Source organism: Varanus komodoensis, unplaced genomic scaffold (assembly GCF_004798865.1).
Source record: "Varanus komodoensis strain SLA01 unplaced genomic scaffold, ASM479886v1 scaffold3, whole genome shotgun sequence".
Taxonomy (NCBI): domain Eukaryota; kingdom Metazoa; phylum Chordata; class Lepidosauria; order Squamata; family Varanidae; genus Varanus; species Varanus komodoensis.
Genome location: NW_025335761.1, coordinates 3,733,140 through 3,748,525, shown reverse-complemented (window position 1 = coordinate 3,748,525; position 15,386 = coordinate 3,733,140). Strand labels below are relative to the sequence as shown.

The 15,386-nt window shown below is 37.2% G+C and overlaps 1 protein-coding gene across 2 annotated transcripts in view; it reads right to left on the bottom strand.

Annotated features, from left to right (window-relative positions):
* Nucleotides 1–15,386, bottom strand: part of PDHX (pyruvate dehydrogenase complex component X) — a 53,289-nt gene that overhangs the window by 37,222 nt on the left and 681 nt on the right. The window contains exons 1-2 of one of the 2 annotated variants that reach the window (XM_044436629.1): nt 9,167–9,185; nt 4,973–5,056 (exon numbers count right to left, since the gene is read on the bottom strand). In XM_044436629.1, coding sequence (XP_044292564.1) covers nt 4,973–5,033 — 61 coding nt within the window. In that variant the 5' untranslated portion in view covers nt 5,034–5,056; nt 9,167–9,185. Of the gene's footprint in view, nt 1–4,972; nt 5,057–9,166; nt 9,186–15,386 lie in introns of those variants that run through there. The other variant, XM_044436630.1, reaches the window with a different exon arrangement.

The following is a 15,386-nucleotide window of genomic DNA, read 5'->3' as shown; positions in this document are numbered from 1 at the left end:
AGAATAAAATAAAGTAATAAGTAGGAGGGAGTAAGACAAAAAGGACAGGTTTATGAAGTGAAGCGTGCTGGAAGTTGTAATCCTTTCTTCTGTCTAAATTTGCATAACATTGTGCTTTATGAAAGACAGTGGCATGGAAAGGAGAAGGAGATAGAACTTTCTGGGCTTAAAAATAAAAGAAGCATAATAAGGGAAAAGAGGTGTTATAGATCACTAGCGTATTCAGAAGCAGACCCATTAAAGACAGAGGCATCAAGAAGGATTTAAGAAGCCATTACAACAAAAAAGTAGGAAGAAAAAAAATCAAGTCCATATAAATATACAGAAGGAGAGGAGGACGAGGACACAAAGAAGAAAGGGAGAGATGAGAGGAAGGCACCACTGTAGAAACATGGATAATATACTCAAAGAGAGGACACCAAAATTATCAAGCTTTTACTTGCCTGGTCTTAAAATGAATGGCCAGTAAAAATACAAAGTACCTGCAAAAAGTGACCATACAGCATGAGGACACAATTTCTAAGAGGTGGGCTACCACCATGTGTCCGTGTGGGATATCAGGGAACCATAATCCAGTGATCGGTAAGATTCGCTTTACATGGTAATTGTTTTCAGTTTAAGCATACATTTCCAATTGGCATCTGCATCAAAATATCCTTTATAGAGAAGCACTCCTACCCTGCCTCTTCAGCCACCCATAAAAAGATGAGAACAAATTTGAGAAGCAATTCTACAAGCTCAGCTCTTCTCACAATCTCCTCATCTTAAATGTATAATTCTGTTAAAAATGTACCTTACATTAAAAAAATGAATATTTGTACACGTCAAAAGATTTCTACATGCAATACTATCCTCAAAATGGAATAATTTTAAGTAGCATTTTCTTCTTAATTCAAGAATATACACACATCTGGTTCCTTGTGATAACAGTCTTATGAATTCAGACTCTTTGTTAATGGAAGACCTGCTGGATGCCTGCCATTAAAATTGGATTATAGTCAGAACTTGGAGACACCCCTGAACAGATCCAAGGCCTGAAATAAATGTTCTCCGGTGCTGAAGTAACAATGGCTTGTCTATATAACAAGTTGGTATGCAATGAAGTTTTCAAAGAATTATGAAAAGGCCTGAACAGTCATGCCTAAAAAGAAAAAAAAAACCAAAACCCTGACTCGTCTAAGCCCTAAATTGGATTTGTCTTTGCTTTCCTTACAAAAAAATTAAATCCTGAGCAATCATGGTGCCAGCATGTAACTCTGTCACTGACATGAGCCACTCTTCATTGTCTTTTTAGTCCTCTATTATGTTTATGAAAAAATAGGACTGAAAATATTGGAAGCTTTACAACTCAAGTTGTGAGTAGTCACACACAAGCTTCTTTCAAATCAATACTAGTCTCTGGGAATATTTTGCTCCAACAAACAAAAATGCCTATAACAAATGTTCTCTTTATTTTAATTGTCAATTGGGCTACTTTAAAATATCATGCAGAACAGGACAAGAAGAAGAAGAAAAAACAGAGGCCTTACTTCAGATGATTAATCCAGTACATTAGCCTTGTGTATCACATTCTGTTTATTCCGAATGTTAATGTTCCACAGAACAGATACAAACAAATATATGCATAGGGGCAACTTCCATGAACATAAAAAGAAAGATGTTGGCTCAGAGCAAGGGTCCACCTACTCCAGCATTCTGCTCACACAGTGGCACAACAATTGGCCAAAGAAAGCACAAAGGAAAACATGAGTACAACAGCATCTGGCTTCCAAGATTAGGCAGGATCAGGTATTTCAAGCTATACTGTAAGGTGTATCAGATAAAAGAAATCTTCCAGATTCAAATGGATATCAAGGTAGATTTATACTAGTGAGTTCAAAGGATCCACCTCAAAATATCTACTGAATAACTTGTATTTAACTATTTGCCAGATACAGGAACAAATGTGCATATGTGCATTCTATTTTGCAACATCCAAGGGCTAATGATTCCCTTATTCTGGACAATCTTAAAAAAAAGGGAACTAGCAGGCTTAAGACTATCCAAAAAGAGTGGAAATACCAGTTTTTGGAAAGGGCAAGTCAGCAGAGCTTGCAGAATGAAACACTGAACTGTCCCTACGGTTGCTTTTCAAACCACTAGTTTCCAGTTGTATGAGTGGTGGATCAGGAAATTGACTTGAGAGGGAGCACTGCAGAAGACTTAGTACTTCCAGAGTTCAGACTATAATTTTGTCATTTTACTTATATATTACATTTGTATACCGCCCCTTAGCCAGACAGGCTCTCTGGGTAGTTCACAAATTTAAAACATAAGATAAAAATAACAGTATAATAATAAAAACAAGAACAACTAATAAACTACAATACAAAAAACCTGAGACAACTAGGCAAATTGGTACACACACACACAGCAGTGGCATCTAAAAAAACCCTATTAAAACTCAACTGTAACTATTAAAATGCCTGAAAAATAAAAAGGTTTTCACTGGGCTTCAAAAGGAAAAAAGAGTAGGGTCACAGGAATCTCTCAGGGAAACTTATTCCAGAGGTAGGATTCCATGACTGAGAAAGCCCTTCTCATTGTTACCTTCCCCTTACTTCCCTAGTAGGCAGTCCTTCAGAAGGATCCCAGAGGATAATCTTAAGGCTCAGGTAGGAAAACGTGTTCCTTCAAATAACCTGGCCTCAAGCCATTCAGGGCTTTAAATGTTACTTCAAGCAGTTCAAATTGGCCCCAGACTTCAACCGGCAGCCAGTGCAGCAGAAAGAGGACTGGCATAATATGATTTCATGGGCCAACTCTTGACAACAGCCATGCTGTCCTATTCTGAATCAGCTGAAGCTTCTAGACCACTTTCAAAGGCAGCTCCATGTAGAGCACATTACAGTAATCCAAACAAGGGTAATAGAGCATGGATAACTATGATGCCCATCCAGATAGAGTTGTAGTTGGTAAATCAGCCTAAGCTGCTAGCTTAGGCTGATTTACAACTGAATCCACTTGAGACTCGAGTGACAATCCCTGATCCAGGAGCACCTCCAACCTACCTGTCCTTTAGGGGGAGTGTACCCCCATCCAGGAGAGTTGAATATCTCCCAACTGGATAGACAACCCACCCCCTAGCAGCATCTCCATCTTGTCTGGACTGAGTTTCAGTTTTTGGTCCTCATCCATTCCATTACCAAGTCCAGACATTGATTCATAAAACAGCCACTGCCTCACCTGCGTTTAATGAAAAAGTGTCATCTGTATATTGAGGGCATCTCAGCTCACACGAGGGCTCAGCAGTTTCATGTAGATGTTAAACAGCATGCGGGACAGAACTTCGTGGCAAAGTTGACATGGCACAAAGCATTAATTCCCCAGCACCACCTTCTGGAATTGGGCAGTCAGGTAGGAATGGAATTAATACACTGCAGTAACTCCTGACCCAACCAGCCTATCCTATCCAGAAACCAATCACGCCTTCTTTAAAAACATAACTGGATCTTTAAGGAGGTTCTGAGTAAGAAAAGCATGGAATTTGAAGTTCCCAGTATGCCTTAATAAAGAGCAGTAATTTTTAGGCAAAAAGAATCATAAGAACAGTAAATGATGAATGATGACACAAAATATAATTTCATGAAAGTTAGTCACAAATATGGATTTTCTTTAAAAAATTAAGCCTTTCCTAATTTAGAGACGGCACTAGGGAATCAATACAATTTTTCAAGAAGTCATTAACACCAAAGATAGAATGTTATTAAATTATTAACCTTGGAATACTTTATAGACTACTAAAAGATCAAAGAACTCATGATGAAGAACTCTGAAAGCCATGTCAGATTTTATTCATCCATTCATTCAAGGAGCATCTCTTCCTGCCAACTGACACATGGTCTACACAGTGAAAGGCATTAAGAGGGACTGAGGTAGTAAGGTTCTGAGGCTGAACAGACTAAACCATTTCAGTAGGGAGGCAGAATGACAAATTTCTTAATGCTTCTTTACATACAAAAGCCCTCAAGCAGTATCCAATATTGTCCATATGCTAATGAGATCCACAACTGGAAATAAGCAGAACACTTATTTCCAGAATGGGAAAGGGCAGCAGTCACAGAAAGGTGCTTCTACTGACCTGCCCATTCCTGAGGTTCATTCAGGAAGCACTAGGTCCTCTTATTCCCATGAAGGATGCCTCACTTGCAACACAGTAAGTGGAGTCAGAGCAGCAGCATTAGATGCTGTGCTCTCTAAATAAAAACCAGAAAACAACACACTAGCACAGCAAGAAGCAGGCTCTAATATAACCCTCTCCTTGCCATGCAATGATTCCACTACATTTACCAGGAGATAATTACAGGAGAGCTTTCAAAATTGACTTACTATCACCTATCTGTCTTGTTTCGGATATCAGAATTTAGTGAGTTTTGCAGACAGCCATGGAATAAAGTCAATTAGAAATTCATGTTGAACAAATGTGCCCACAAGAAGCCTTTGCCAGAAATGGTCTGAAGGAGATCCAACATGAGTTGCAATTGTGGCAGCTCAAGGCTTTATTGCATTTTATATCAACCAATGCGTACACTTTACTCAGGAAATATCTGAAGTACAAATGGAAAGCGTGATTCCAGTTTTTCGCAGTTTGAATCTTCTTGATTTATACTGCAACTTCAAATCGTACAATTACATTTTATGTTTAACTATTTATCCTACTGCACCAGTCAAAGATCATTTGTTACTGACTGCCTTATAAATAAATAATAAATCACAGATGCCACTGAATAAGTTATACTATGAACAGATGCCACTGAACAGGTTAAAATATGCACTATTATAGTGTATTGATGATGCAGTGCATGCTAAAACCAAAGTCACGGCAATCCTAATGGTGTGGCAGTGTGGTGCAATCTGGGGGAGGAGGTGGTAGCAGAAGACCATCATGAAGTTCCCAGGGCTCAAGAGCAGCATTCAAATTACTCATAATCACCTTCCTTTTTCAGCCATTTAACTATATTTCCTTCTTCCATTGTAGGTGACAGTGCAGGCATGAGGATTTTAACAGCAGGGGTACCTTGGGAGGAAAGAAAAAAATTAACGTTAGTATTTTTCCATTTTACCAGCTAAAAATACAGTAAATCCTGAAACATGCTTATACAAATGGAGGCTTCACTGATCTCCACTGAAATTACTTCAGAATCGTCACACATAGGATGATTTTGCATCAAGTTCACATAGCTAGAATGCTGACCAAATTACATACTTGCAGTGAGTTGTACCTGGTGTCTGCTACAAGCACAACTTGTATTTGTGCTCCTACAGAAATTACCATAGAGAGTTGAGTGATGGCACAGGTAAACATCAGCAGAAATTAAAGATTGCTCAAACTTGCAGGCCACAAGCTCATATATAATTAACCCAACCCAGTTTGGGCTAATTAACTGTATTTTGCCATACCCTAAAATCTATTTAAGGCTTTATGCATTTTACATCAACTATTTCGTGGATAACTAATGAGATAAACATGATGTTCAAAGGGATGCACAAATGCGAATGCTTTCCTCATAATGATTCTCTGTAGTTCCCTTTCTCAAAACTCTCTACTGTTCCATTTGAAATGCGCATGGATAACATATACAAAAGAACAATGCCAAACAAATATGGTGAGGAAACTGAATGTTGCTGATGAGAAACCATTTCATATTATAATAGAAGTGTTTTACGTATTCTCAAAGCCAGTTTTGGAATCCACTCTAACTTCATTTCTACACAGAACATATTTGCATTTTATATTTAACCCAGCCTGTCAATAATATCAGTAAGCCATTGTGAACAGCAAAACATTTCCATGGGATTTTGGTGGCTTGTGAACCTGACCTGACTGTGAAATAATTTACTGATGTTGCAACATCATTTTCAAAGAAATTCATTATACGTTAAGCAAGAAAGGTAGGCTAAGATGAAGTTGCAAAATTAGAGCATGTTGTGAAATATGTTTTCGTAAAAAATAGCAGCACAACACCGCCAAATACCAGGGTCATGCTCTGAACCAGGGTCAAGCTCTGAACACAGGCTTCTATTAGTCCAAGAGTTCATACAGCCTTATCTAGCATGCAAAAAACAAAGGACTGCTTGAAGTTTACTTTAGTATTCATTCCATTACTCTTAGCATCCCTGAGCACCATTTTTGCTTGAAAGTAGAGTATCAATCAATCAAATCATTTTCCAAATCTTTTGCATATGCAGACAAGCAATGTCTAAGAACACAGGCTTTAGGACATTCCAAACAGCCTTTAAAGTACATTTGGCTTACCCCATAATGCATGCTGTGAAGAAACTATTTTAATACATAAAATATACAGTCTGACACAATTATATTATACACCTTACATTTCCACAGCAAGATCATAAAATGCATGTATCTTGTATTCAGGATGGCTTTGCCATCTCCCTTTAGAGAGAAACTAGGCCTTCAGGGAGGTCTATTTCTTCCATCAAAAAGCTTTATAATATCTCAAGACAGAGTGATTTAAGACAGAGAGAAAAAAACCAAGTAGCGTGGTCATTAAATCATTTCATAATTATGCAACTCATATTAGTTTGCTGCTATTGCATTTAAAATATGCTACCTCAGCCTTGTAAATAATCCTCAATGGTTATTAGCTTGATTTTTTATTTTCGTAGCCTGTCACAGAAGGCAGGAAACCCAGCCAATATAAAGAACATAAAGAAATTAAACTTTAAAGAACATAAATTCCTTTAAAACACTTTTTACAAAGCATATTGGTGGAAAGGAGGCAGACCTGAGGAACAGGTTTCCTTTTTCCACACCATCATGCAAACCAAACAGACTAGTGGAGAAGGACATACAGAGATAACCATCCTACCTATAGCATTCCTTTACCTATGGCAATCAGGCAAGTTCTTAAGTGCAAGGTTGTGCTGGCTTACAAGCAGAACAAACCCTGTTTACAACCTACAAGTGTAAATTAAAGCTGTTGGTCTTGCAGGCTTGGATGCAAAGATCTCTTTCCACCAGTGGAAGGCCTCTTCCCTTCTCAGAAGAGCCATTTTTGAAGAGCACTGAATGTGAAAAACTGAATATAATTTCAGGAAAGGTTTTCCACTTTGCATAAGTCTTTGTATATAATTTTCAAGACTCGTTAATAGCCACCATAGAGTTAGTACACCACAGGCTGCTCATCATTCATGTTTATTCATCAAGTTCTTGTAACTAAAAGCTACTCCTAATGCATTGTGGTGCTATGCTGACAAAAGGCCTAGCTTATGGAAGGAATCACAGAACTGCACTGGTACTTCAGCTCACAGCTATTTGGAACATAGCCACTGTCCACAAGCCTTTTGCACTACAGGTTGATCTGCTTAGAGAAAGCAGGAACAATCAACTCTGGGAATGCACACTAAGCTCACTGAAGGCAAAATGCCTACAGCTTCTCAGAAGCAGGAACTGATAGTTACTGAACAATAATGTGTTGCTTCACAAAACCAGTAATGGAACAATATTGCCAAAGCTAAACCTAGCTCCATTCAAAATCAAATGAACTTACAACTGCTTAACTTTTTAGGTTGTGCCCTTAATGCTTAGTCTGATAATAAATGAATATCCGTAACTTACCATATTGCTACAAATAATTGTAATGCTTGAACTCAAAAGTCAAATACTCCCACATGGTTATCACTTCTGCATGGAAAAACAGATTCTGACTCGTGCTGTGTACAGTCCTACGCATAGTTCCTTGGAAATAAGTCCCACTAATTTCAGTTGAACTTCTTCTTAGTGGATTTTCCCAACCATGTACCCTCCAGATGTGTTAGACAACAACTTTCCCAGCCTATGACCATGTCGGAAAGGGTGGGAACTGTAATCCAAAACAACCAGAGAGCTCCATGTTGTGGTACGCTGTTTTATAGATTGTAATCCCATACACATATATTTGGAAGTAAATCCTACAGAAATCAGTGGTATTTATTTCTAAGTGAACATCCACGTGTTTGGGTGGTTAATGTTTAAATTTTGTTTTAACTGAAGAACTACATCTCAGAGCAAAGGCCCAACAATGCTTTCATTTGCCAACCTCACTATATGCAACCATATGATACCATCTAGTAACGCAAACAGATCCATCTTAAATTTTCTATTGAGTTTATTTATTCTACTGTGTTCTATTTATTCATTTCTGTTTTGACTCTGTCAGCTGTCACTTGTACACCTGCTAGAAGCCAGGCCTATAGTACTGCATGAACAACAATAGAACATATGACTCTATGGTTATCAGCATGGAAAATCCAAAATCAGGGTCAATTCCAAGATTTTTAGGTTGACTTATACATACTTGACTTTATGTAGGTATAACATATGCAGGTGTTAAACCTGCATACAACTATCTGTAGATGAAGGAGAACAGTTTTCTTCCCTCGTTACGCATATAAACATAACTGAAAATATACAGCCAAAGCCCAGATTAGCCCACTGGTTCTAGAATGCAATTCTGTAGCTACTTACTTAAGCAGCAAGTCCCTGAATGCAATGTATAGGATTTCAATGCTGGTCTAATATGGTTTCCTCCAGCAGTAATAAGCTCTTCCAAGTGCCAGCAAGGCCTCTCTCAGCTCTGTTGAGCTCCAAATTTTTTATGGCTGCCAAGAAGCAATTGCTTCCACTTGTTCAAAATGCAGCAATTAATGTTTTCAGGATGTTAATTCAGTTTGCAAATATCTGAACTAAGTTTGCAAGAAAATGGCATGTTATTGTAAAATATAAAATCATTTCATTGGTGAAGCTTCTTCAAAGCTGCTTTCCTCAGAGGAAAGGCATCAGAGATCTTTTTAAAAGGACAATTTTTCTGAAAGAGATTGGGACACTAACATGTAGAAGTACAAAAGGAATGCTGGTAGGCTGTGCCGAAATGAAATGGTTCCAAATTAGATGAAATGCATTTTTGAAAGAGAAAAATATTATGCAGTACCTATAGATCCTCAGGTATTTAACTAAATGTTTATATTTCCTATTAATCATGCTGAAATCCCTGATGTCTAGACTAGTAGAGCTTACAAATGCAATCCTGTGCATATTTAGACAAAAAGAGTCCTACATTGCTGAGCAGTAAAGCTAAACATGCATAGGATTGTGAACTGAAGTGATACAGATGTGAAGCATGCTTACATACTACTCCATGAATGTTCCAGCAGCTTCAATGGCACAGTGGTCAACTAAAAACTGGAAATCCATGATTTCAAAACTTGTCTCTGAAACAGTGATAATAATATTGGTCAACCTTGTTGAATTCCTGTATGGATTTTTACTATGTTGCTAAGCAGTATTAATTAAATTATTATTCCTTGTGTCTGATTAACAGAACTACCTTCTGTTAAACTAGGTAAAGTTCTTACCTACACAAGGTGCTAAAATTATGTTTAAACAACTTATTCATTAGCTATTATACATCTGTTTATGTGACAACATTTTCATCTGGGTGACAGATACAGGTACATGACTTAAGAGACTTTAAGCACAATACCCAATTATACATCACATTAGACTGAAAAGTGCTTCGCATGCACCCCTAGAATCTCATTTAATTCAGGACTAAATTTGCATAATTCATTTGTCTGGGACCCTACATTATAGTGCATACAAAACTAATCTAAAAGGGTATTGTGTGAAATATTGACTGCCATTAAGTGGAATTCATGATATAGTGTTTTGGTATATTTGGCCAGGCCTAGGGAATCTAAGGAAAAGATCACATCACACCATTCTTCCAGTCAGGGGTGGGTTTTTTCCCCACTATGGGGGCAGGAGAAAATTGAAAAACTGGAAAAATTGAAATTATGAAATATTTACATTCATATATTTTTTCCTGGTCTTTACTTCCCCAAAGTGATATCTGCATAATGGAAAGATTGCATTTATATTTATAAATTTCCTCCCAAGGAACTCAAGGCAGCTTATATGTTCTTCCTCTACCCTAAATCTTTTCCTCAGAAAGGCAACCCTTTGAGGTAGGTTGAACTCAGGGCCTGTGACTGGCCCATAGTCACACAGTAAGCTGCATGGCCAAGAGGAAACTAAAACCTAAATCGCCCATGTCCCAGATCTGTATTCTCAACAACTACACCACACTGCTCTCTCAGCAACTTTGTTTCTGCAACTTTATATAAGATTACAGATATAGAATAGAAATGTTGAGAACATGTGTGGGGAGGTAAGTTCTTTAATACTTCTCTAAAGTTCCCAACATAACCATTTCTTGCTTTCCTTATTATAAGTATTGATCTAACTGATCTTGTATTGATAAACATTTAGGGATGCACAAAATAATGTTTAACTTCCTAACATGCCACCATAATGTATGTTGGGAGGAAAGTGTTCTTGACAGGTTGGTTTTTCTTCTACAGCAGGGGCAGACAGCTCTATGTTTTAGAGACTATTTTCATCTATACCCTCATTGGAATTGTTTCTAGACCACCATTTTTTTACAAGAATGTATAGACTCTTATGTTTCTGGTCTTGTTCTGGTCTGATGCCATGGCAATCAATGAATGTAGTTCTCAAACCCACATCTGAAAGATATACTCTGAATTATCCTGCAAAAGAATGTGTAGATTAGCCCAACTCTATTTCCTTTTTCTTTTTTTAATAAGGAAACATTGATGCTTGGGTCTATGGAACTCTCTGCCAGAGTTTTTATAAAGTTCTTGATTAGGTTTCATCATTAGAGAATGCTGACTTGGCTATAAAACCTTGAACTACTCCCACTAAAATAAACCCTGTTTGCCTAAAAGAAACTATTTCTTCACAGACAGGAACAGATGCTGTAACCAGTCTTCCTGTGTCTCCAGCTCGTTCCACTTCTGGGCGATTCAAATGTTTTGAGAACTACTTAGGACATTCCCCTAAATTAGACATAAAACAGGAAACAAGAAGGAACAATCATATGAACCCCAGACATCGTCTGACAAGCCACAGGCTTTTTTGGACTCTCAGAAATAAGATCAGAGACTGCCCTCTGATGTTAGACCTGGGAATTGAAGGAATGAAGAGGTGTAAATTGTCTCTATTGCTCCTCTCTGTGTGCAATGGATGCAAATGAGCACCAAATTCTGTGGCTCACACTCATTTTCACAGAATTGTACCCCAGAAGAGCAATCCAATGTGGCTGACCATAACCCTTCAAACACCAAGGATTACAGATATCCAATGGAGGACAGAAAGAGCAGAAAGAAAAAGTCACCTCCATAAATCACTTGTCCTGCAAAACGGGCCATCTAAGTCTTTTGAACCTGCTCATGAGGACAGGCTGAAAAACTGCCACGATGCTTCACATTGTGGCAAAACCTCACTCTTCCTTCCCCATGAAACACCCAATGAACACCAGCTTCAAGGTCAGTCTTGCGGTAGCAGAGCAAAGGTGGTGAGAATCTGAAGTCCCAGCTCCATCCTTGGAGCACATTTCCAAGGTTCAAGCTGAGACTCCAAATTTTCCTATGGCCACACAAATAGCTTCCACTGGTTATAAGATTGCACCTTAATGTATTATGTATAACTTAGATGACTAACAAATTGTCACTTTTGTATATTAGATTTAAATGTACAGGCTACATCTTTGATAGTTTAATCAGATAGTTACTTGTAAATCATGCTGATAATTTTATGACAAAACCAGGTTATATATAACACATTTAATGTATTTTATCTTCATGAAGTAACTTTAGACCTGTAATGACACTAAAAATGTGTTCTGCACATTTTTCCAACCAATTTTTTTCCAGGGTTGGGGTCAGATATATGGAGGTGTGAAAATACCCTCCAGTTTTCCATGGTGTCAAAATTTTCAGAAATTCTCTCTCTGTTTGGAGAGGTTACCTATTGTAATGCAATCTAAAAGCTAAATACAATGTCTAATATGCATATCATTAACGTATCACATGAATATGATCCAATAGAAAGGAATAGTACACATGGGACATAGCATTTTAAGCCAAAACAACCCTGTAAGGTCTGACTAATATTGGCCCAAGATCATTCAGTAACCTCCATGAGTGCATAAAACTTGGACTTGGATGTCCAAGCCAACTCAAGCTCCCAGAGGCTTCTTGAAATGATCTGGCTAAAACACAGTGAACAGTGACCCCCCCCCCCCAAAAACTGCATTCAGGCCTACATGATTATAATTTTGATTTCTACCATTTACAACCATTAGTTCGAGCTGTTTTTGTCCCAAAACATGCTGTGTAACATTTCCCTTTCCCTCCACAGTTATACCAACTAAATATTGTTTTGCTATATAAACCAGTATAAAGTTTAATTATAATTTATAATTTAAAACTTTTGTATATTGTCCCTTAGGCATAGCATCTCAGGACGGCTTACAATCATTAAAACAACACAATAAAATGGCAATAAATAACAATTAACCAAAAAATACAATTAAATAAGTTAAATAAAAGTGACTGTTAAGCATTAAAATTTTAAATTAGTTTTTAAAATAACAGTTAAATAAAAAGGTTTTAACCTGGCGCTGAAAAGAATATAAACTCGGCACCAGGCGCACCTCTCCGGGGAGTGCATTCCATAATCTGGAATGGATTAATGCATTAATTCTAATGCATAAAGGTAAAGGTTTCCCCTTGATGTTAAGTCCAGTCATGTCTGACTCTAGGGGGTGGTGCTCATCTCCGCTTCCTAGCTAAGGGAGACAACATTTGTCTGCAGACAGTCTCCGTGGTCATGTGGCCGGCTTGACTAAACAGCAAAGTGCACGCTGTTACCTTCCCACCGAAGTGGTACCTTTTTATCTACTTGCATTTGCATGCTTTTGAACTGCAATTCTAATGCACAGAGTAATTTATTTGCCAGGTTCTACAAAATATATAGCTACTGCTATTCAATACATGCAATTCTGATCCTCAACCCAACTGCCCTACAGCCCCACTAGTAGACTGTTCCCAAATAGGAGCTTTAACTGTAGCAGCACAAATAATGGGTCACTTCACTAAAGTTAAAGCAGGGAGAATCTTAAGTTTGCCGCAATCTTTGTGGCTACAAACCTTCCTTCTGTAAAGTATCTACTAGTGATAAAGAAGGAAAAGAAGCTGCATCAACAATAAACATAATAGGAGGAAAGAAGTACTTCCAGATGGAGATTCTAATGCTGCCAATTAGAAGATATTATATAGTTATTTCATCTGAAAAGAGAAATTCACCTCAAATACTGAACAATGGATGGAGAGTCTTACACAGACAAATATGTCCAGATGAAGATACATATAGTTGATCTGCATATGTAGACCTACAACTATAATAAGAACAGAATGTTGTGTTCAGTTGTGTTTCATCTTTGTGTGACTTTGTGTATAGTTTGTTATGATTTAACATGGATATTTGTAAAGTTTACAAGTCAAATCAAAATTGTTAAATTAAAAAATGAATGTTAACATAAACTTTGCAGCCTTTTTGCTCCTAAGAAATTAATACATGCTTAGATTAAACATTTTCAGAAGCCTACTACAATAATAGTAAGGTGCCCAACCATTTTTTTTTAATTTAGTGCCTTTCTCTTTAACCTTCTATCAGCCTCAACTATATATCTGGGGTAAGAAAATGGTGCCATCCAGATGTTTTCCTATCAGTCTCAGCTAACATGGCTGGGGATTGTACAACTTGTTAGTGAAACCATTTGGTAGACACAGGATTGCCTACCACTATTAGATAGATATAGATAGATATGCCATCTTAAAAGTATTATTTCAGTTAAATATTCATTTGAAATAATTGTGCATGTATGATTAAGATGATAGTCTTCTGCCACCTGCAGGTTATAATTAACGTAAATACTTAGGAACATCTCATAGCCAACACTACAGCAACGCTGGAACAAATATGGGATAAATTTCAGTAACCACTAAGAAAAAGGTCTGCCATGCTTCCAGTTCCTAAAGGAGTGATTAATGTTTACAGTGAACATAGCAGTTTGATTTTATGGAGACTGTCAGCTCAGTTCTATGATTCATATATCATCAAAACAGCAGGCAGAATGGTAAGCAAGAACAATGCAATGTTTATTCATTAGATATACTACTCCTCACCCAGCTTATATATGGTTCTCCCACACAGACACAATTCATGGCATACCACAATTAGTATCAGTTGAGCTTTAGCTCGTGCCTTTAAGCATTCTCTAAGCCAATGACAAGGGACTTGCAGTCTTAAGTCATTATCTGGACCAATGACATGGGACTGTAGTGTAGCACTGTCAGCCAACTCAGGTTATAGGTCCAGATGGGAGTATTTATGATCAGAAGATACAGCATACTTTTTATGCAGTTAAGAAGCAGGCATAGAGAAAGGGCAAGTCAGACAACACAACTCTTGAAAGTGTGAAGGTTCCTAAGAATGTCACTTACTATGTACTATGACCACAAATTTGAATTAAGCTATCTAACATTAATATAAAACAAATTTACTGTACTACAAAACCGAATGAATGCACTAAGGGCCTGGTATACAAGTGAGCTCAGAGATTATGTGACACACTGGCTCAGAGTATAAATTGTTGTCCTCAGTTCAGATTTCACCCGAGTCATGAAATCAGTAATACCATCCAGATATATATCTATCCTTGCCTTCCATCTGATAGAGTCCATTGGACTGAATCCACAATTTAGAAATAATTCTGCCCTCCAGTCTCTATAAAATTCATGTATGCTCTGAACACTTGAAATATAGGTGTACTGTATTACTATGGTTATAAATAAGAGATAAATACCAATTTCTAAACCATTGGCTACATGCACAGCATTTTAACTGAAACTAGCAGGCTTTTTTTTTAAGACTGTACAACCTTTTATTTTAATGCTACAGAAAGAAAAAATTGTACAATTTTCAAATATGTGAAGTTTATTTTGATATCATATTTCTTTTCCTTTATGCTTAGATTTGACCTTTATCACCAAACATGTTTTTCATAAAAACAGATACATATCTTTATTTTTATTTTTTACAAAAGGAAGCTAATACATTCTTCAAGTATATTTATACTAGGACCCCAATCTAAAAACAAATATCTTCTCCTAAAATTACAATCATAACTTCTAAAAGGTACTTTGTTAGTTTTTCAAGTTAGTTCTCAGTGACCCAAGTCAAAGGAAGCCACAAGGGTCAAAACAGCCATTATTTTAAATCACTATCAAACAGCTATATCTTTTCCATTTTTATTTTAATTCTATAAAGACCAGATCTGAATTTTTAATGTCCTACCATACACACACTCCAGAAAGAAGGTCCTGATCTTCAATAACCCCTGCACCTACTCTGGAAAAATAAGTAAATGATGTAGCTGTTAGATACAAATTTAGGCTTCAATACTGCTTATCTTTAGGCA